The sequence below is a fragment of the Notechis scutatus genome, chromosome 2 (genome assembly GCF_049901735.1).
Source record: "Notechis scutatus isolate UNSWTSFEM ecotype Mainland chromosome 2, rNotScu1.2, whole genome shotgun sequence".
NCBI lineage: Eukaryota > Metazoa > Chordata > Lepidosauria > Squamata > Elapidae > Notechis > Notechis scutatus.
In genome coordinates this window covers 233,590,249-233,613,730 of record NC_142010.1, presented here as the reverse complement: position 1 = coordinate 233,613,730, position 23,482 = coordinate 233,590,249, and the positions used below count along the sequence as shown (strand labels likewise).

At 46.0% G+C, this 23,482-nt stretch overlaps 1 protein-coding gene across 1 annotated transcript; it reads left to right on the top strand.

Moving 5' to 3' along the window:
• The first annotated feature begins 6,026 nt into the window (after positions 1-6,026).
• FOXD1 (forkhead box D1) lies at positions 6,027-8,266 on the top strand. Its single transcript, XM_087954105.1, has 2 exons — positions 6,027-7,646; positions 7,865-8,266. Exon 1 carries the CDS (start codon positions 6,328-6,330, stop codon positions 7,564-7,566), a length of 1,239 nt encoding a protein of 412 aa, XP_087810231.1. The 5' UTR covers positions 6,027-6,327; the 3' UTR covers positions 7,567-7,646; positions 7,865-8,266.
• The last annotated feature ends 15,216 nt before the right edge of the window (positions 8,267-23,482 follow it).

Here is a 23,482-nt window from a genome sequence, read left to right as displayed (position 1 = left end):
CAATTGTATTTGGTCTTCTACTTTCATATTTTTGTTATCATCCTTGTCTTCTGATTATTAATCTTAAAACCAAAGTCATTTAATTTTCCCATTAATGTTTCTATTGTCTCTAGTTAATCTTTCAGAATTAACATCCACAGATACTCTTATAAATTTGTTTTTTAATCTTAACTCCCATAACTCTCTTATCTTGTCTTATGTCTCTAGTACTTCAAGAAAAAATGAGCAAAAGTGGAGACAGTGGAAATCCTTGTCTTGTCTCTTTTTAAATCATACAAGGTTTTGTTAGTTCTTTATTAACAGTTGTTTTTTTCTGAGAAATATAAATTGAACTTACCCATTTAATAAATTTATATCCAAGGTTTATATATTTCAGAACTATAAACAAAGGCTAGAAAAGGCTTTTTCTACATCTGAAAATATCAGTGCAGCAACTCTTTTCACGTGATGAACTTGCCATAATCTTGTCTCCAGACATGAGTGAGACAGACTGAATGTCCTTTTATTCCAGAGTTAACATAGTTCTCTTTCTTATTCCAATGCTATCCGAAACAACTTCATTTTGTGTGTGTGTGTGTGTGTGTGTGTGTGTGTGTGTGTGTGCAGGGGTGGGATTCAAATTTTTAACAACCAGTTCTGTGGGCGTGGCTTAGGTGGTGGGTGTGGCTTGGTGGTCATGTGACTGGGTGGACATGGCTTGGTGGTCATATGACTGGCTGGGCATGGCCAACTCAACATCACTCACATTGAGGCATGTATCTCCTTGCTTGGCCTCTTCTGTCTGTGGGGATGCTACAACAGTTGTAAATGTGAAAAAAAAATTCAATGCCATTGTAACTTTGAATGGTCACTCCACACAGGCAAAGTACCAGCAAAGGAGGAAAAAAAAACTCCAGAGACGTTCCTGAGACAGGAAGTCTAGTCCTGCCAAGAATGTAATAAGGGTTAACGGAGAGGCAGTTTCTGTCAGCAACACCAGAATGTTTCCTTCCTGCCTTCCTTACAGGATTAGGCCAGTAATTTCTTCTAACAACGGGTTCTCCTAACTGCTTAGAATGTTAACAACCAGTTCTACTGAATAGGTGTGAACTGGTAGAATCCCACCCCTGGGTATATGTATATATGTATATGTATATGTATGTGTGTATATATCAGATATTTTGAAGAGAGATCAGGTGATTATGATGATCTGAAACAGAGGAGAATAGGGAATAGCACTGATGAGAAAATTTCAGGCCAGTAAAGTGTTGGTGCTGACTCAAGGATGGGCAAGACCATACAACTGTATTGGGCTTTAAAGTTAATGTCCAAAAGGTTTTTGGGGGGACATGCAAGTAACACTTGTCTGCAATATCTGTATACAGATCCTTTCCCAGGATCCCAATGCAGCATCTCTAGTGGATAGTGCTTCAACAACAATGAAGAACAGCCCTAGTCAGATGGCTTCTCTTGCTTGTGAACATACATGAGAATTCCCCAACAAATTATAGCTCCTTGCAGAAAAGACAACTATAATTAATCTTGAGTTGCTTGGGGAACCTCTTTCATAAGACAAAGTGCCCAGTCACCAACTCCGGCAGAAGAACAAAATAACATTACTAAAACCATGCCTGTAATTGAAGCGATCCTTCCAATCATCTCACAAGTCATAATTCTCTACTTTTTTGAAATTAGCTTCCTCCAACTTTGTCCATTTTAAAAAATGCACCTAGTAGGACAGTCCTGATCATGCTAAAAGGGTACCAATGAAAATGATGGGGATGACAAGAGTTGGGATCCAAAGCCGGAACAGAATGAGTCTGAATAGACAAGTGATGGGGAAAACCTAGGCTACCTTGAAGAAGAAGCATTCTTTGCAATCCCACCAGCTAGCTCAGGGGTCCTCAAACTTGGCAACTTGAAGACTTGCGGACTTCAACTCCCAGAATGGCTGGGGAATTCTGGGAGTTGAAGTCCGCAAGTCTTCAAGTCGCCAAATTTGAGGGCCCCTGGGCTAGAGAAAAGGAGGCAATGGTTTTCCGTCAGAGCCCAGGGATCTATCGGAGAACATCCAGCCAGCTTAAAATAGAGCCTCTTTGAGGCGCTGCAAGCCTCTGATGGGGTGGCCAGTAGGTGGCATCATTCCTCTACGAAGTCACTCCGGCGACTCTCCCGGGCACTGAGGAGCAAGAAGCCGAGGAGGCAGCCACCCCGACGGCCTTCTGCAACCTGGGGCCCTCCAGAAAGCTGGACTGCGGCCCACACAATGCCCAGCTAGCACGGCCAAGTCGACCGGTTTGGTTGAAGAAGTTCGCGGCCCGAAGATTAGAGGAGGCGGCCACGCCACCAGAACCTTGCTCCGCACCTACATTTCCCCTTTCTTCGCGGCGAGCTTCTGGGGAGAGTGTGGCCGTCGTTCTCTGGGGAAGAGGGGATCCTCCCTCCCCTTTGCCGTGGAGGGTGGGGTGTTGCAACTTGCCAGCTTCTGTTCGTCCCTCAGGGCGATTCACAGCTGCCCTGAGAGGAAAAAGGGCAGCTAACCTTCTTAGATCTGGAGCTAGCCGATTTGGGCATCGGTTTTCAGGTCTGACCTAAGCAGTCCCTTCTGCCTCCAGGCTTGGACCGACGGCGGCCGGGAACTTTTCCGTCGTAGTTCTCCTGAGTCGCTTCTTCTGTCTTTACTGCCGCAGTCCGGGCTCGGTGAAAGATGGCGACCGGGTCAGAGATTATCTGCCATTCTGACACGCGAGTCGCTCCGATTCACTCAGTCAAGAACCGGTCGTTTCTCTCAAGGGTTAACGGTGCCTTCCTTTCCCACGGGTTTGGAGGAGCTTAAAAGATGGAAGTCTTATTCTGTGATCAGAGCGATCAGGCACAATCTCTCCCAACCGTCGAAGAGACGAATGGAAACGGAGTGAAACCGGAATGTTGGACGGTTGAATATAAACCGTAACGAATCCAGCCGTCGGGCGTGTCACAGGATCTCCGTTTCTCTCGTTACGGAATAAAGTCGGTGGTTATTTACATTTCTGATCCCTTCCGGGTGACCTCATCCTAGGAAGAGCGTTTACCACTCGGCATTAACAGGTCTGATGATATCTCCAGCCCGTTGTGTATCTGAGGGAAGGGATCCACCTGCCTCACGTTGATTTAATAAATGTTGTATTCTTTATGCATCTGTCCTCTCTCGTCCCCCAAAGCCGACTAAATACTTGATCTCTATGGAAATTTCCCCAATTTAGGCTTATTCTTCAGCAAAAAAAAAAAGAGAGAGAGAAAAGAGAGGTACGTGTAATTCCTTAGAAATTAAGTCTTATTTCTGGGGAAATATGCCCAGATGCAAACATTTCCCATGTAATTCAACTCCAACTGAAACAGTCTGAAATGGAAGAAAATTGAAATAAAGATAAAACAATACACACGATAGTACAATCTGGTGTTATCAGCAACTTCAAAAATTGTAAATAAGCAATAAATCAGCATGGTTTTCTTCTAACAAATCGTTCCAAATCCTCCTTCGTTTTTGGTCGTAACTGTGGTTCCTAGGAGGATAGGTTCCTTGTTCAAATATTTAATAATAGAACTTGCTATATACAGAGAAGCTATGGAGGGAATTTGTTGATTTTTTAACAATATCACTTGTTCTTTAGTCCAATCTTTAAGGCTTGGCTACATTAAAAAAAAGTTTGCTAGAGCAATCTAGAAATAGATTGCACTAAATGGAATTTCCTTTAGGCTGCAATTTCTTATACGTTTATTTGAAAGTAAATCCCAAGAAAATAAATTTGTTTGGCTTCTAAACAGGGTAAAGAAGCATGATTAATGTACATTGCCTTATTTTAGGCTTATTAATAAGTATAGTTAATTAATATAATTACTATATGTCTATATATCAGATTGATTTTTATCTACCAGTTGAACTAAATTGAGTTAAACAAAGTATTAAATATATAATTAAAATATATTATTAGAAAGAATGAGAATTGTATTTCTAATATATTTAAGATCAAAGGAGAAGAGTTGCACCCCTTGATTTTGAAACCCTTGGTTATACTTTAAGAAGCAGGGCAATTACACTGGAAGGGATCTTATTGGTATAATTTCATCAAGGAAATTATTTAGAAAGCTATTAAAGAAAATGGGATTTTTCTTTTTGCAAGGGCAGAGAGATTTCTCTAAACAGTCACCCAATCTGAAATGCTGCTTATTTTTTATTTAATGATCTGTATTTAAAATTATTTTATAGATGTATAAATACATATAAGGGAGAAATGGGAAAGTGAAGTTTTAAAGCATGAAATATTTTTCAAACAAATTTGCTCTGGATCTGGTTGAGTGTACTTATTTACACACAAATAGACCCATACAGACACCCATACAGACACAAACACACGCACACTGTAATAAGGAGCAAAAAGAAATAAAAGTGTTGGTCTCCTTTGGTCTTTATTATTAGCTCTCTCGCTCACCCACCCACCCACATAGAAGAGTACACACGCACAGAATATGCACACACTGCTACACGTTTTAGACGTTTTTAATTCACCGCCTAAATAATTTTTTAAGTGTGCCCACTTGATAAACTACCCGCTCACTAAGAGAGCAAGGAGCAAACCAGCCTCTTCGCTCCCAGTCCCAGGGAAAGGGCGTTATCACAATGCGGGTCACGGAAGAGACAGCGCAGCTCCGCAAGTAGGTCGCTCCGCCTGGCGGCGCATTGGCGACAGCAACACAGAAGCTCGGGCCCTCTCCTGCCTTTCAGACATCCCGGCGGCCGCCTTCGGCTGCAGAGAGCGATAAACGGCCGAACGACCGCGCTCTCTTGTCCGGGGATGATGAGCCTCTCTAAAGCCTGACTTCTGGGGAAAAGGCTACTGCGCTGTTTAAGGATTGGAAATGCATAGAGCCCGTCTTTTCTTTTACCAAATGAATTTATGCCCAGCGGAGGGTTTAGGGGCGGGGAAGAGGGAGGAATAAAAGAGAAAACAAAGGTCGACAGTGTAGAAGTTGGTTCGTCCCCATTGAAACGATCATTATCAAATCATGTTTAAAGAGAGAGAGAAAAAAAATCCCACCGGCTTCAGGCATGTTATATTTTTTTAATCGCTTCGCCTTTCAGAAAACAGTTTCTTGTTTTAATCTCGGTGGAGCGGGAAAGGCTCGGTGTATTTACTCCTCTGCCAACGACCGAGCCGGTCTTCACGGTCAACCCGCCCGCCCCGAGGTGTCCTCGGGTGGTCCGAGCGAAGGTCCTCCTGGGAAAAGGTCCAGGCTGAAGAGAAGAGCCAAATTTAAGAGACCCTAAGACCTCCTCGACCGAAGCACGCCCCGTTGAGCACAAGGGGACAAGCAGCCGATTGACAAACCTCGGGATTGGCGTTTACTTACATCCCGGCAGGGTTTCCAACCAACCGGCCTTCTGCCGGGCGAAACCCCGACTCGGGCTTTCATTTCTCTGCTTCCCAGCGCATAAAAGGGTTGGGGAGAATGTCTTCTTTGAGGGGTCCCCGTCCCTCCCCCCCAAATCGCGCGACCCTCCCCCTCTCCGTTCCTCCTTGACTGGATCCTGCGCAGCGCTTGGACAATTTCCCTCACATTTTGGGACATTTTCCGGCGGCAACGCTGGAGTTCGGATCTCTTATTTTTAATTCCGAAGCACTTTCTCTCCTCCGCTGCCTCCAGTTTAAGAAACAAATGACAACTGCCCGCCATTCGGAGGGGGAGGGGAAAGGCGAAGGAAGGTCTGAAGCGGTCCGGTTGGCGGGGCGGGGGAGACGGGGGAGGGAGTTCCGGGGGCGCCCCTCCCCCACCCCAAGGTTCCCAGCGGGTCTTTTTAGGCCCGGAATGAGGCTCCGGTTTTGCCCTCTGGCCTCTTCTCGCTCGCTCGGATCCCGCTCCCCGAGCTCCCCTCCCCCTCATCCCGCCGCTCTTTTCCCGGAGTCTTTTCCCGGTTATGGCGCTGACGTTTGGAGCCATGTGACTCTCCGCTGCGCTCCCCGCCCCGCCCGCCCGCCCGCGGGAGGAGAAAAGGCCATCCCCTTTGGGCACGGCTTCAGCCTGGCCAAGCTCGTCCGCGGGCTCCGCTGCTTTTGCCAGCCTCCCCGAGAAGCGTCGCGGTTGCTTTCCCCGCAGGGTTCATTCCTAACTGAGGGGAACGGCGGAAGGGAGCAAGCTCCCGGCTCGCCCACCCGCCGGAGAAGCCATCCCCTCAGTCCGGCAAGCCAACTCCGGCTGGTGGAGGAGCGCCGGGCCCAAAGCGGCGCGCGGCTGACCGGGACCGACACCTCCCGCGGGCAGCTGCCCCGCCGCCTCCCCGCCCGCTGCGCCCATGCCCGGTTCCGCCAAGCGATGACTCTGAGCGCGGAGATGTCCGCCTCCGCCTTGGCCGAAGAGACAGACATCGACGTGGTCGGGGAGGGAGAGGACGAGGGGGGCGGCGACGAGGATGAGGACGACGAGGAGGAGCCCCCTCCTCGGCGTCCCTACGACGGGGAGGAGGACGAGGCCATCTCACTGCCCAGGTCCCCCGGGGGGCGCGCGCCGGCAGGGTCCCCTGGCTCCGGCTCGCCCTCCTCGCCCTCCTCCTCGTCCTCCGGCTCCTCCTCGCAGCCGGGACCCTTCAGGGCGGCGGGCGGCGGCAAGAGCAGCCTGGTGAAGCCTCCCTACTCGTACATCGCGCTCATCACCATGGCCATCCTGCAGAGCCCCAAGAAGCGGCTGACGCTGAGCGAGATCTGCGAGTTCATCAGCGGCCGCTTCCCATACTACCGCGAGAAGTTCCCGGCCTGGCAGAACTCCATCCGCCACAACCTGTCGCTCAACGACTGCTTCGTCAAGATCCCCCGCGAGCCGGGCAATCCGGGCAAGGGCAACTACTGGACTCTGGACCCGGAGTCCGCCGACATGTTCGACAACGGCAGCTTCCTGCGGCGCAGGAAGCGCTTCAAGAGGCAGCCGCTGCCGGCGTCCGAATTGCTCCTCCGCGGGCTCGAACCCTCCGCCGCCGCCTTCCTTCACCCGCCGGCCGCACAGCCGCCGCCGCCGACCGGGCACCCCGGCCAACCCCCCGCGTACGCCTACGGGCCTTACAGCTGCGGCTACGGGCTCCACCTCCAGCCCTACCCGGCGCCCTCGACTCTCTTCGCTTTCCAGCCCCAGGAGAGGCGGCCGTCGGCGTCGGGCCCCGTCCTGCCACCTGCCCCGCCTTCCCTCCTGGGCCCGGCAGCGGCGGCGGGACCGGAGCTGGCCCGGACTACCAGTTTCAACTACGCGGCCCAGCTCGGCCCGTCGCTGGCCGCTTCTTTGCACGCGGCCGCCACCAAGACCACTTCGGTCTTGGCGCGCTCCCCGTTCTCCATTGAGAGCCTCATCGGAGGCAGCGTGAGCCCCGGGCTGGGGAACCGCTGCGGGTCTCAGGCCGCGGGGCTGCCGGTCCTGGCACGAACTTTGATGGCCTCGCCGTCGCCTTCGCCCTCGCTGGCTTCTCCTGCCGCCGCCGCCGCCGCCGCCGCCTCTCTGGGAACTCTGCCCCACGGGGCGGCCTTGGGCAGCATGGAAAGCTGCGCGGCCAGGATTTCCAATTGCTAGCTGCCTGGGCCAGCCTCGTCTCCCTTCGGCTTTGGAGAGCAGCGACGCGGAGAGACCTTTCCGGACAGATCGACTCGCTGGTTGGTTTCTCTGTGCCCTTTTTCCTCGCTTGTCTCTGGCCTTCCGGTCTGCTCCTTCTTCCGTACCTCTATTTATGCAAAGCCATTTCTACATGCTGCAGAGACAGATGGCGGAGAAACGGTCCTCGGCTCTCTGCTTTGAAAACAGACGCCGTCCTTCCCCCCCCGCCCTTTACAATATCTTCTTTTTAAAAAGTTTTATTTACTTTCCGCTGCAGAGCGCGCTGGAGTCCCCCAGGAAGGAAGGAAGGAAGGAAGGAGGGGGGACATGGGAATCCAGCAAAAATGGTGAGAGAGTCGGTCTTTTGCCGCTCATTCCCCCCCCCCGTACTTCTTCTGCACGGAAAGATCAAAATGTTTACATAGAAGAGATTGTCATTGTCGTTTTAATCTGGGGTATGTATGAATGGAAGGCTCTTTGTCTTTTCAATTTGTATTTTATGCATATTCTTTATCAGGATTATTGTTAAGAGGACTGACAAGTTTTATTGTACCTTCCAATTTTAAAAAAAAAAAAAAAAAACGCTTTTTTTTTTTTACATATTTCCAGAAATAAAGCAAATGATTTTTCAAGAAAATAAATCCCGCTATTGGCTTTAGGGCTTCAGGTCTTTAGTGTTCTGCCCTGTGAAAATGTATTTGTAGTTCTAATTCTATCAATATTTAGGCAGATGAATAAAAATAATAACAAACAATAATAGCAGCAAATGTTTTCTCAGAGGAGGTATGGTTCTCAAGATTTAGCCATAACTTAATCCTGATGAAAGGTCATTAAATCTTATCATATTTCCATGAGATTAGCAACTTTGAAATGAAGTTGTACATTCCCTCTTTCCTGCAGTTGGTCTTCAATAATCCCACAGGCTCATAGTTGAAATCAGTGGGACTTCCTTTGTGCTTAACTGTAAGCCAATAGGCTTATGGTGAAAACTGAATTTAACTACCTCATTCCTTGATCTACCCTGGTAGAAACCATTATAATGCAGCAGACATAGAATAATATTTTTTTAGTTTTCCTAAACAAATAACTCAAATGAGGGTAAGGAATAACCAAAAAAAAACAACAACAACTAATAACAAGGAGCTCTTTTAAAGATGGATAAAGTCTGGTAGCTGTAAGTTATAATCTTCTCTAAGGACAACCTTGTGTATTTGAAGCAAATGAATGTAAATTCTTTCAAGGATTTCAGAGTATAATGAACTTGGCAAGCTGGTCACATTTGTCTGTGTCCCCCACCAATCTGTGTGATAGATTATAGATGAAGGGCACCTATTTATGGGTTTAGCATTTTAAACACACAAATAATGCAGATATCTGCCTACCTTCCCAGCATTCATATTTGAATAGAAGCATGCATGCATTAAAAAAAAAACATCCAATTAAACAGAGTTGCCTTAACTGCAGACAAATATTCAGCACTTACTATATTGCTTTTAAATATATAGAAGTATAGAAAATGCTTTGAGCTGGTCTGGCAATTTGAAAGCCGATGAGCAGTTAAAACAGATTTTTTAAAAAACTTACATGTTGCTAATTATAGGGTAAATATAGTAACTGGTCTGATGTATTAATTTTGAAATAATTTTCAGTTCAGACAAAAAGAGCCTTTTCCCTGAAATGTCTGCATATACCTAGAAACAAGCTACCTCTACAATATTTTGGTATTTCAAAAAAAAAATTAAATTTAACACAAATGTTAAGGAATTCTAAAACCATATTTTATGTTTGCCTGGTTATGTTTGCCTTAAGGAAGAGTAATCATTATTAATTTGTAAGGCATATTTGAATACTGTTCCATTCTATAGTATACTGTAAAGGAGCAGCACATTCCTTTGGGGGGGGGGGAAACCTATATAAATAAATGCTTCATGTGTTCTTTTCCAGAAAAAACAACAACCACCATACAGAGTTGTTCAGAGCTTTAATAGCCAGGTATATGGGAACTCTGCTGAAAAATGTTGTATTATCTCGCTAAAAACTTGATTGCACTGTAGCAATCAGTGCACTCAGTGCATTGAGCAGGTGCTTAGCAGAAAAACAGGAAGTCAACACCTCTCTCCTGAAACTCTTTAGGTATAACTATGAATACTATGATGCCTCTGGCAAAACTCACCTGTAGAACTCTGGATCTGGCTGCCTAACTTGAGTCTACTTTTCCTAAACTGTTACAATCAATAATTTCCTTAGTTCCTAAAACTGTTGCCTAGATTTTTCGTTATGTGCAAATTTGTTGCTCTCAGTTAATGTTTCAATTCGAAGACAATGCAATTTATTTGTCAAAAAGTCATGGGGATAATTTTAAAGTGCTGGCAACTCTTATCTGCATTAATATTGTTTGGTTTTCCTAAGGATTCAGAAGGCGGCAACCCGATTTCTTGTCTTGGGAGCAAATAACCAACGTCTATATATATTTTAAAAAGCCAGACTCCTCAAAGATATAAACAAAGTGATTTCTAAATGAATTTTCTAATTTCCTAAAAACTCAGGAAACTATGCTGATCTTTCATTTAGTAAGGACCTACATTGTCATTTGTTCAAAAGTTCTCCCAGAAATGATTGCGAGTTGGGGAGGCTTTGTGAGGTGTGTATTTGGAGAGGTGAGAGACCAAAGCTGAAAGACAAGCAAGGACTGCTGCGTTTAGAGGCCTTTCTCTCCTGCGGGTGCCTTCTTCTTCCCGGACAGTTAAGCGGTCAGCGGCGTTCTCTCCCTTGGCCATTTTGTATCGGCGTTAGGTGAGCTGCTCCAGCACCTCCATGTTTTGTTATAGCCGGACTTCTCTGGGGGAATCCTCCGCTTTGCGGCGGTGACCCCTTCCCTTCCCTTCGAGCCTCTGCCCTTGCTGGCCTGCTGGAGGCTGCCTGCTCGAGGCCACGGCCCTGGGAAGAAAGGGACCCCCGCACCAAAGGGTCAGTAGCGAAGCGGGCAATTCAGTTCGGCCGAGCAGATGCTGAGAAGGACAAACCCGTACTGTCTTTTAAGGCAGGGGTCTCCAACCTTGGCAACTTTAAGCCTGGAGGACTTCAACTCCCAGAATGCCCCAGCCAGCAAAGCTGGCTGGGGTATTCTGGGAGTTGAAGTCCTCCAGGCTTAAAGTTGCCAAGGTTGGAGACCCCTGTTTTAAGGGGACTCCGAAGTGGCTCGCTGAAGAGGGACTTTGCTCCCGTGCAGATTGGAGTCCCCTTTGGAGCTTTGAACACGCAGCCACAGGAGCGAGGCATTGCGGAGATCAAGCCGAAACCCTGGGCTGAAAAACAAACGGAGGGGGGGGGGGATTGTCTCCCTACCCTTCCTCCTCCTCCTAATCTTTTTCTCCCCAAACTGCAAAGTGTGGTTTTATTAAGACGCTCCCTTCCTCTCCTCCACCCCCCCCACCCCCCGCTTCAGGGAAGAATTAGGCTGATTTAGAATTAGAATGACTTAGCGAAGGGAGAGCTAATGTTTCAGTTCGTGGCCCGCAGAAGGACCACACAAAAAGCCCCGTCTTTGCTGACGGGCTATTATGTCGCGTTGTAATCTAGGGACCGAGTTAACCAAATGTTATCTATTGGAAACGTAATGAAGGCCTGCTGTACGCGGCCTGGGTTTTTCCCAATGCCACACACGGCGTCGCTTAAGCAGCCGCAGAGCTACTATCTCGCCAAGGCATCTCTCTCTTCGCTTTCTTTTTTTCCAAGGAGGGGAAGGGAATGGCTGCGATTCTTTTCGATTCGGCTGTGGTCTTTTTCTCCTTTCTCGTCTCCGAAAATGTATTCCCCATAAAGTTTTTTTTTTTTTGTTTTTTTGTTTTACCTTTAATTCTAGCTCATCCCTGATCCCAGGCGTGGCGTTTTCTTTATTTTATCGCAAAAACCAAAGAAATCAAGGGGCAGGCCCACTTTCTTGTCAGTTAAATGCTTCAGAATCGTGAAGGGCGCCTGGGTTTGCTGTGAGCAAAAATAGACTTCTTTGAAGGGGGTAGGAAGGGGGTCACAGGCCCTCCTGATCTGCGATGCCTGAAAAGCTGCCTGAAAAGCTTTTGGAATAGAGCCTCATTTCGTTTCTTGTGATCCAACTCTCCCCTTTGCGGGGAGTCAACTTCCCAACGCGGAAATTTTGTTATAGAACAAGATACTTATTATTTATTCCAGGCGGGAATGATGGAGCAAAAAGCCGTTTATCTTATTTGCATTCTGACTATTTCGGATATTAATTGGTTAATATGAATAAGGGGATTTTAGTCTCTCCCCCCCCCCCCTATTCTAACTCCACAAATCTTTCTCTGGGAGAAAGGAACCTGGTTATTTTCCGCATAACCTTTTTCTAGAGTTTGTAATAAATACAACAAGAGGCAAGAGGATGCTTTTTTCTTAGTCCTCCACCCGCCTATCTCCCTCCCTCCCTTGATGGTTCTTAAATCTAGCGCCACTTTTTGAGGGTCAGGTTTTCTCGCTCTGGAACTGATTGAACATGCAAATGAACTTCGATGCAGATGTGTGCCTTAAATTTTGCCCACTCGTGGAAACCTTACCCCATCGGTTTGGGTGAAGCGTGCGTCACATTGGGCCGGGAGGGATCTGAGCCCGTGGCCTTACTCCCAGATCCATCCCTGCCAGGGGATCAGTTAAATAAAACAGGACTACTTCTCCTCCGTAGAAGTAATAGGCCTAGGACCGGAGCCTGCGCCTGTCGGGATTTCTCAACCTTTAATGTCTAGATTCCATCAGGGGATGGGAGGGACAGAGAGCGAAATAGAGCTCATGGCGACCACCTCTCTGGATTTTCGTCCCCATAACTCAGTCCTTAAGTGAGTTTCCAGCTTTTCGAGGTGCACTTACGCTTTCTTCACTTTTATTGCCTCCACTTTCTTTTATGCTTTTAGCAGGTAAATCCAGGTTGTGCCAAATGCAGTTATGGTTATACTATTATTACACTACATGCATTTTCTAGGCTCAGATTAAACGCCAGTATTTTGCAACTGCCTTGGTTATCACTTTAACACAGACTCAGAGCTAATCTATTTCTCTCTTTTTGTTGTTGATGTACAGTAAATTAATAATCACCCTAGGTGGTCAGGCTACATCTTATACCAGTTTACTCAGAAGTAAATTCTGTTTCATTGGATTGCAATTAACTACACAGAAGGGTCCTCTGGAGAAGGACTTTGGAAGTTAGGATTCTTTCGACATGAGTGATTTATAACATCACCCAGTCATAGCGTGGTGTCATAAAGCCTAAAGCCGGTCAGTGACTGGGAAATGGGCACAGCGAGGGCTGGATGGTGCTATCAATCACTAAGCGGGATTCCGCAGCAAGACCAGATCAAGGACTGCATTGAGAGAGTACGGGGCATGTCTTTGGGTTGGCCTGGGATCCCGCTGCATGTGAAAAAGGACCGAGTTCCCAGCCCTGATGGAGACACCTATAAAGCCGGCTCTAGCACTCCAAAATGGAAATTTGCACTCCACAAGCAAGTTCTTCACGAAGAAATAGGATTCACTTTTGTGCCCTCCAAACCTACTGCTTCCTGAGGCTGCCTCCTTCTGGCCTTGGTCTTCTGTTCTGTCCTGTTCCACGGAGGCCAGCTGCTTCCAGTCCACGGGAAAGAGACTCTGGTCACACCACGGAGGAAAGCGCCTTTCGTGGCCCAGCAAAAGAAGCTGATGGCCAGGTACCGAAAGGGAGATCTGAGGACCTGTGGAAGCCAGCTGCAAACCAACTTGTTGCAGGTGGCGAGTTCTAGGCTCTTGCTCGGTTTCGCAGGGTTGCCTGCTCTTCCTGCAACTCGGTGTCCTTTTGGGGGGGGGTCTCCATCCCCTTCCAGGGGAAATTGCGTGGAGAAAAATCCTCCAAGTAAGCAGCCAAGTCCTGAATTTTACTCTTTTAAGATGGGAAGCAGCGGAGGAGGGGCAAAGCAGGCTAAAACCCAGCTCTCAGTAGTTGGCGAGTAAAAGTCGAAAGCCAGGCTAAACTGCAGTGGCGGGAAGAAATGGGGCTTGCGGGAACCTGACCGGGACTCTCGTGTGGGGCTCTCCTCCCTCCACCTTGCTCTGCCTGGGGCTGCGCCCTTTGTGTGCCTCTGCCGAGGAGCTTAGCCCTGCGTTTCTGCTTTTGCTGGGCTGGAGGGCTCTTTGGGCCAAGGAAAGAGAAGCACGATTGGGATGTAAAGGTCGCTCCCCGGGCCTGGGATAGGGACAGCTGGCTTAGAAGCCTGAGTGGATCTGTGAAGAAAGGTCAGGCCTTCTCTGGCTTGCCCACACCCTGCAGAGTTGCTCTGGGCCTTGTGTGCCTTTGGTGAAAGGGCAGCCAGGGGGGTTTGCTTAGGCCTCTTCCAATTCATTGCCGGGCAGGAGGGGCTTTTGGTGCCTGGTAATCTAAGAAACTGTTTTTTCTTAGTCTGTGGGCCCATTCAGCAGCCACGTTGGCTGCCTTCACAGAACAGGTCGAACTTGTTGACTAAAGCAGGGGTCTCCAACCTTGGCAACTTTAAGCCTGGCGGACTTCAACTCCCAGAATTCCCCAGCCAGTGTTGCTGGCTGGGGAATTCTGGGAGTTGAAGTCGGCCAGGCTTAAAGTTGCCAAGGTTGGAGACCCCTGGACTAAAGTAACCCATTTTGTGTGTTCACTCTACCATAAGCTAACCAATTTTGCTGGATATGCCTAATGTGCTAAACCGTAAACAAGCAAACTTTTGCCAAGGCTAAAACTAGCTCAAATTTACTATGTTGAAAGAAAGCAACTAAAGACAGGAGCACTTCTCTTAAGATTTCAAGCAAGAATTTTCCCACCTCTGTTTAAAATGCCCAGGATTGACTCAAATCCATGTGCAAGCCAGTGTGTGGGCAGAGTTTGGTCAAAGACGTCAAAATGGGTGGTGTTATAGAAGCTCTACCTGATTTGTATGCCTGGCACGTAAGCCCTGCGGATCCCTGGCTCCTGCACTGTACGGGATTGATGCCCTTGTCCTGAAGACTATGGATCTGGGGAGAAGGACCTCAGTGGTACCCAGTAGGGCAATGTTGAAGCCACACGTACAGGATTCCCCTGTTGTCAAAAGACTGCTGCCTTGCCTCCTCCTGTTCTGTAAAAGCAGTGGAACCTGCAATTGCCAGGGCTTGGTGGAAGGAGAAGAGGTGGGAAAGGGCCTCCCAGACAAGCTGAAGCTTTAAGCAATTCCCATTTTTGGCACAGAGATAGGACTGGGAATAATAAAAAGGAGAGAAGCTGTCAAGAGAGATGAGTTTTACTTAGAGCCTTTGGAAAAAAATAATACCCATAAATTCTGGGTGTGTTTTATTTTGCTTTTTAGCAATGCACGGTGTGCTGGGGAAGGTGCAAGGATTTCAAAGTGAAGCAAAGAAGACACAGCAGCATTCCCTGGAATTCCAGAAGGCAGCCTATGCTGCAGTTAATTGGAGGTGGGGGGAAGACTGAAGAAGATACAATAACAGAATTATAGGCTTGGAGGGACCTTTAAGGTCTTCTAATAGTCCACCACCACCACCACCCATGATATGGGGGGGGGGGTTGATATTACACCTGAGATAGCAAGGAGAGTGAAGTCGAGGTCCTTTCATTGGACCTCCTACTCACAAGGGCCTCAGTTATGAGTACTGCCCAATTTCCAAATCAATGGGTGTTGGTTTGCATCCCTGCAGTTCTAACAGGAGGCAGGCCTTCTCTCTGAATGCAGGCACGCAGGGTGGCTTTATATGTGTGTTATTTCCTCCTTGCTACTTTTAGCAATTCCGCAACTACTAAAAGAAAAAAGAACCTGTGCCTAGACAGCCTGGCTCAATTCAAACAGCCCATGTACCGCGTTTGTGTGCTGGAGAAGTTGAGCTACAAACCAGCCAACCTGTTCCCTTTAGGCTCAGATGCTGCACAAAGCCATTCCGTATAAATTCAGGGTTTAGTGTGTTTTACCAAGCCTGAGCATTGTATTAATGAAATAAAACATGGGAAAGTGTAATGTAGGAACAACAACAAAAAAGTGAGCCATGCATCTGGGCATACACATATACAATGAGTGGAAGCCAGGAAGTGAGTGAAGGATGCATGTAAAAAGGGGGAGTCTGAAGCTGCTCTTTTGGTCTGGGGCTGGAGTTTTTGCTGATTTGGTATAATCCGAATAGAAAGAATGGCAGTCTGGTTGGGGTGTGTGTGTGACTTTGATTCCCCCACGTGTTCCTGTACCACGAGATTCAACTGATGCTCATGACCATCCTGTGAAAGCCCCTGGAGATTTACTGTGGACACAGTGACTTCACTGGGAGTAAATCCCATTCAAATGGATGGCACTTTAGTAGACTATCGTCCTGAAGGCCTGCATCCTTCCACAAAGGCAAGGCATTCCCTAAGAACTGGGAAATAGGTGGGGAAATCAGATTCATGAGGATCAACACAGGCACTGCTGGAGTTTGAGGAGTGTTGCTTGTTTAAGGATTGCTGAAAAGCCAAAGGATATAAACTATCCTAGAAAAAAAAGGTGTAGGAGGCTATGATTGATAGGTGGGATCAGCCAGGAATTCTCCTGAAAAGTTCAATGAACATTTATTTGGAAGTACATTTCTTTATGAACATTTTCCATGAGTTATGATGTTGGAAATATACTAGAATGGCAGATTTCCAAAAACCTTCTGATAAATGCCAAAGGACCACTCAGGAATTTCAACAATTCTGAAATTATAAATATCAGAAAAGTAATTTAAAAAATAGAAATGAGTGTGGAAGAAAATCTGAAAAGAAACAGGCAATAACTTGTATCTCACACATATAATTTACCTTAATGGTAAGTATCTATCTACTGATGTGACCAAAGTGCTTTTAGATAGATATATGGGGCAAAGAGATAATTTCAATTCAGTCTAGTGCAAATGGATTAAGGCCTCAAATTCAGATGTTCTTTCTATTCAATTCAGTGGGGCCAAGGTTACAGACATGTTACTATTGTAAAGCTGCTACTAAGTGGTTATTTAAAAGGAAATGTATTTAACAAGTGGACTTAGGTGTATGGTGAATCAAAATTGCCACTGTCCATTATTTCAAGTTTCTGATTCTTCCTCCCCCCCTCTCTCTATGTCTGTCTGTCTGTCTGTCTGTCTGTCTGTCTGTCTGTCTGTCTATCTATCTATCTATCTATCTATCTATCTATCTATCTATCTATCTATCTATCTATCTATCTATCTATCTATCATCTAGCTGAGGCTGGAACTCTGCTTTTGGGAGCAAACCTGAACAAAATGAATGAGGGCTGCACTGTGAGGAAGCATTATCTAAAAATAGAATAAACTCATTCAGTTCAACTATCCCCCCCCTTTCCCCCCCTCTGTTTTCCATCCCGAAGTTGGACTTGTTGGCTCATATGAGTGTTGGGTGGGATTATAAGTAAATATGGCCAACCCAGTAGTTGCTCTGGATTTTTCTTCAAGTCGGGAGAGTCACATTCGAAGTACTTTCTCTGCTCCGCTTGAAGTTCCAAGGATAGGCTTAGGTAAGGGTCAGGCCTCTCAGATTGAAGCGGCAACAGTCACAAAGGCGAATGCGAGATCTAAAGCACCGATTTGTAGAGTGGGAAGAACGGAGGGCGAAAAAACTCAGGTTCAGCTCTGGCTGAATTGCAGAAATCGGGGCGCCGTCGCCAAACTCTTTGGCAAGCAAGAACGGAACGTCCCAGTTTGCGGGGTGGGACTTCGGGGAGCGCACGAAGGAGGCTTTCGCTCTTGACCTCGGGCTCCTGGGTGCGCTCCGAGTTAGAAGCGGACTGCGGCCGTTCATTGCTGTCGGGCGGACGGAGAAAAGCCTCGTAAGGCCGGCTGAGTCGGCCCAGGGCTCTTGGGCCAACCCGATGGCGACCTTACTCTGTCCGGGAAATGTATCCTGGCACGTTGTATCGTCCAAACATCCTGAGCGCCGCCCCAAGTTGGAGAAGACGGGATGAGTCGAGCCGGCAACTTTTTGGAAACCGTGAAGGCGACTGCGGGTTGAGTGGCATGGACAGGCCACACTGGAAAAGAAACGGAACTGGACGGAACCTAGATTTGATTGAGCTGTGATAAATTGAAGTAAACTTAAGCTAACGGAATATTTCGTAGGCTGGGATGGCTTCTGTTGTAATGAATTTTCTTCGTCTGCCTCCTTTCCCTGCTAGTTTCTAAGTTACGGTGGTTTTTTTTTTTTTGGTTTTTTGGGGGGGGAGACAACGCTTGAAACCGTTCGGTTGGAAGAGGTGCCATCCAGTCGCTCTTCGGAAGCGCCTCAAGCTCGTCTTCCTGAACGAAGAGTGCCTGTGGGTCGCCTTGTTCTTGAGTAGCCCCAATGAAATCAGGGAGTAATGGGTGGTTTTTCTTCCTACCTGACGGACGGAATGCCAATTCACGCGCACCCCGATCCAGGAAGGTCGGAAGGCTTGAGGAAGGATCTGGGGGAACAACCGAAGGTCCAGATTCTCTTATCCAGAGTGGGTAATCTTGATTTTTCAAAGGGGCTTCCCTCTGAGACTTTGTTGCCTTGGGTTCCAACACCAGCGTGGGCATCAAAGCCAGTATTCCAGCTTTCAGAAAATCGCTCTGAATTAGGATAGAGGGCAGGGGGATTATTTAATGTTGAATATCAGAGGCTCTTAATTCCACATGAAAGATAATTCGACTGCAGTACAGTCTAAGATCTGATTGCTTAGAAGTAAATCCTATTGTTTTTCATTTCTGGTATGTAGGGCTTGAATAATATTTATAGAGTTGAGCCCTCCGCTTGGAAAGCAAAAAAAGAAAGGCTGAATTTCCATTATTTATTTATTTAACAAACTGGTTACTCGACAGCCTGTATCATAGATTAACCAGTGACACATAGTTCACAAACCACCCTAGGCTTAAATGTAGTCAGATAATTTGTGAGTCCATATATTGAGGATTAACCTTACAGAGAAGGCCTGTTGTAGTACCTATCAAAATACCTGGGTGTTTCAATAGGAAAGTATCAGAACACATACCTTGGTGGGTAGATACAGGGTACACTAGAAATGAACAGCATTTTTAATTGCCTGCTATTTCAACAATGTTAAAGTTTAGAAGTGCTTGAGGTGGTGTATCCTGGATTAATGTAAAATTAAGCAGGATGATAAATCATAATGTACTGAAGGTCAGTTAAAATCCTCAACTGTAAAAAAAAATCTTGATAATCTCTAGACAAGAGAACTTTAATTCTCAGCAGTGCCCATTACTGGCTGGGAAATTTGGCAATTGAAGGTTACTGATTGAAAGAGCCAGGTTAAGGAAGGCTGTTCCTATGGAACATCAATGAATTCCCCTTCTGATGGTGCCTAGGAATGGCAGCCATAGAAGTTATCCTGCATGAAGCTGGGTGCCCAACTTGAAGACTGAAAATTATGGAGCTTAACATTCATCATACCCAGAGTACTGGGGAAATTAATCATATTGACTTTGGGTCAAATGCTCTGGAGTGAATGGATTTTGGATTGCAGGTAAACTTCAGCTTGGCATGCAGCAACTTTATATCTCTACTTTTTGTTGGAGGAGGGATAGGGCGAAAGAGGGAAGTAAAAGCTACAGGTTATGTGTGTGCATAAGAAATGTATGACTTCAAGCACTCACATAAGTTCTTTGCCAAACAAACTCTCAATCTTTGGATTGAAAAGTAATCTTTTGGCTCTGGTTCCTTTTGTGTCCACTAAGACGTTTTTGCTTGCCAGTGAGTTGTGTGATCCTGATAAGAATAACTTCAAATACATTCTACATGATATAGCTGTGCAACATTCCTGTAAACTGAATTTTTGAAGAATAAAAGTTCACAGAATCTGCCTGTGCAAATTTAACTGCAATCAGGCAAAAACTTTGGAGACATGAGATTTTATTACTTGCAGTGAGCAAAAAAAAGAACAAGAGCCCATTTTTCTTCTTATGGTAACAGCTGAAAGGATTATTCGCCTTCCATTCCAGATCACTTTCTCTACTTTCTTCTTCTTCTGGTAACATTTCAAAACCACTGCTCCTTCCCCAAGCGATAAACAGTATCCTGAGAAAATGACCTAGTGGGCTTTCCATAGTTTGCTTTGTCAGACTGCAATCCCCCTGGAGAATAGATACGGCGGAACCTTGGCAGGAAGTTTTGCTCTTTCATAAAATATTTCTTCGTTAAACCAGTCACTTTTCTCTTTGTCTCCTTGCTTTTTTCTTTTGCAGACTGTCTGTGAAAGATTGAAGTTTAATGCTAAATAGAAAGCTATCCGAGGCTTCAGGATCTAATGGAATTCATTTTGCTGAATATATTTGCAACAGGTTTTTATCCTGTTCTTTATTTGAAAGAATAATAATAATAATACCTGTGACTATACCTACTTCAGTTTTGTCTACCCCAGGCCCTTGGGAAGGACTTAGCAGGTGGATAAAAATGTCAAATCCAGTCTAAACATCTGGGTGACTGTGCAACAAACAACAACAATAGCAGTAATAAGGCTGGCAGCAGTCTTACCATCTAAAAATCAATGGCATAAACAGAAAACGGCTGAAAAGGAAAGAGGAAGGACCCCGAATTCTCACTGCTGCTCATCAAGGCAAAACAGCAACTTTTCTATAATGGAAGAAAAACCAAGCAATGAAAATCTGATAATACCTGAAGACTAAACAGGATTTGAAACTTTTACCTGTTAATTGTCATAAATAATGTCTAGTACAGATATGCTGCATATATATTTTAACTTTAACATATTAGTTTTCCCATAGAATCTTAAGGTGTTTGACAGCACATTTCCAACTAATACACATTATATAAAAACATAAGTTTTTTATGAGCTGCACCTCATGTCCTTTATTACCATTTTATTTTATTTATTAACATTTTACTAGCAAAAGAGGCTACCAAGCACTTGTTGCTGGTTTTTTTGCACCATAGTTTAACGTCATAATTTCCTCCTGCACAGCTAGCCCACGACCCATGTTTTGTCCCTTCAGAAGTAGTAGATGCTTCATCGCTGGATGTTTTTAAGAAGAGACTGGACAGTCACTTGTCTGAAATGGTATAGGGTTTCCTGCTTAAGCATGGAGTTGGAGTAGAAGACCTCCAAGGTCCCTTCCACCTCTATTTTGATTGATAATTCGGTGTCTCATGTAAACACAGTCTGAAAATCCCACATTGGCACCCACCAGGTCAGCGGTGTCCATAACAAGCTATGATGACATTGACCTGATGAAGTAATTGATGGTGTCATGTTGACAGTGCAATTATATATTTATATCATGTCTTATGCCAGTATGCAAGTGGTGACATTCACGCGGTTACATTACACGTGTATGTATTTCATCCCTGCCCTTGTTCCTCCATGAACATTCATGAAGTAGCTTCAATAAGGAAAGTCTTCTATCTGAAATTCTCAGTATTTTAGTCCTTTTATTGAATTAAATGGTCCACTCATTGATGCCTCATATTAACCATCTACCAGTATTTTTAAATTCCAGATTGTCGGGAATGAGGAACCATGGTGAAGAAGTGCTGTTATCCTCCTGATTTAATGGTGGATAACTTTAAAGTGTGTATCTAGCAACTTTGAACTTGTTCTACACACAGTTGGAGGGAAATAACATTTCAGTTGGTCCAGATACGTCCAAAAGCTTGCACAAATGTCTGTGCCATATGACAAAGACTGCATTCACAAGACTACAAGCTAGCCAATAATGATGTAACCTAATCATTAGTCCTAATGCATTGCATGAATCCAGTCTATATGGTTATGGTGATTGGGTTGAGTGAAACAGGTTGAGCTGTACCTCTGTATTTCATAGAGACATCCATTATTATTTTCATGACGACATGGGAGTGATTTGCCATTGCCTTTCCCTCCCCGCAAATGTTTCCTTGATTTCATAGTCCAGTTGGGATTTCTATAAATCTTCCTTCTAGAAGGCTTCCATTTTGATGCCCTAGGCAAAGATTAGGAAATCATCTCACTGTACTGTACTTGGTGGTGGACTTGGTATTTGGTACTTGGTATTTCAACAACAGGGATGGAATTTTTCATTGCATCAGAGCAACAAGCCAATTTAGGAGGGTAGGATTCATTTTGGAGCCCTCTTCAAGTAAATAATATGACTATGGGGTTCAGTCCAACTGAGTGGAGGTAACATTGTTTGTGTTCATTCTTTTGAGCTGTTTTTTAAAGTAAGAATTGTTGGCTAGACAGAAACTGAAGGGGAGTTAATTGTGAACACTCTGAGGCATTTTAAGGCAATAAGGAATCTTCTGGGACTTGTTAAATGGAGTTCTGGAATTCTGAGGGGGATAAAGACTTGTTCTTAGTACAAATTAGTGTAGTACTTATGAGTACTATACTTAATATACACCAAGCCATTATCTTCACACTCAGTTATACTCATTTAGATAATGTCTCAAGATTTAAGAGGCCTGAGGCCTAAGGCCTAAGACACTCCACCCCCCCACCCTCCCTCAAGTCTGAGCCAGAGAACCAGGCTGGTAAAGCTTTTACCTCCGACACATCAGGCTTGCCCACAACAGCTGCCAGAACAACCTGCATGCAGAACAAACCAAGGACTGGAAGTTGTGGTTTGTGTGATCTCCTGTGTTCTGCCTTTTCATTTTTGATACAGTTCAACCAGAATGAAGACACTGGTTTAAATGGGGTTGCAACTTTAAAAATCACATGGCATCTCGGCCTTTACTGTTAGTAGGATTTCACACAACGCCAAGGTTTAATGGATCAGAAATCATTTTTATTTAGAATGCAACCTGACTGATTAAACTGGCGTGGAAGAAGAAAAGTAGTTTCAGAGATAAAATTCATTTCATTTCGATAAAACCTCATTTCCACTTTCTCCATTTTAAGAATCTTTTTGAATGATGCACCACATTTCAACCCTGAATCAATAAATAAACGAAAGGCGACACAGTATGCTTTGTGTGCTCGGGAACAGTTGCTTTGAAATCACCGTTCCCCGTGCCCCATTCACAGGAATGGCATGTCTGAATGGGGGCGGCATGATATGGGATTTAGCTAGAAATCATTTTCACAACTGTTAATGTAGGTTGAAAGAAACGACTCTCAGGAGAGGGTAAAGAGGAGCAGAAAGTGGGGGGCAGCAGGGACGGTTTAAGTTAGAGCTCAGCCTTCCAAGAGGGAGATCCCAAGAGGGTTACCCCAAGGCAGGGGATCACTGCAAGGGACACATGCAGACGCCTGTTAACGTAGAGCAGGGGTCTCCAACCTTAGCAACTTTAAGACTTGTGGACTTCAACTCCCAGAATTCCTCGCCTGAGGAATTCTGGGAGTTGAAGTCCATAAATCTTAAAGTTGCTAAGTTTGGAAACCCCTGACATAGAGCTTCCCTGCTTCCTTTCTAAGAGCAGCTGGCTTGGCACCTGTCCCTCAGCCACCACCTTGCAATTAGGTTGACTTGTGGCCCAGCCTCATTTCCTGAAACAAATCGAGGCTTGGTTTATTTAAACTAAGTCTTAGGCCCTTAAGCTCCACCCCGTCCCGGCTCCCGAGCAGGCCCGTTTCGCTTTCCAGGACAGCCCTCCAAGCGAGGGAAGGTCGTGGGTTGCGTGCAAAGCAAAGCGGGGAAGAAACGGCGCGCGTCGCTGGGGCCACGTGCCCTGGGCCTCGGCTTGGGCTCGACCGCTTGCTGGCTTCCCCCCCCCTCCTTTTCCTCTGATTGGTCCAGAATCTCTCCAGAGTCCAGAACGAGGTCCGAGAAGCGGGAGCTGCAGAGAAGGCGTGGTTCTGCATGCAAAGAAGGGGGCGGGGCCTCCGAGCAAAGCCAGGCGTCCGCTGCGGTTCGCGCAGCATTGCCGCCTGTCTAGAGGCGGCGGTCGAGCCGCAGTTTCGCCGCC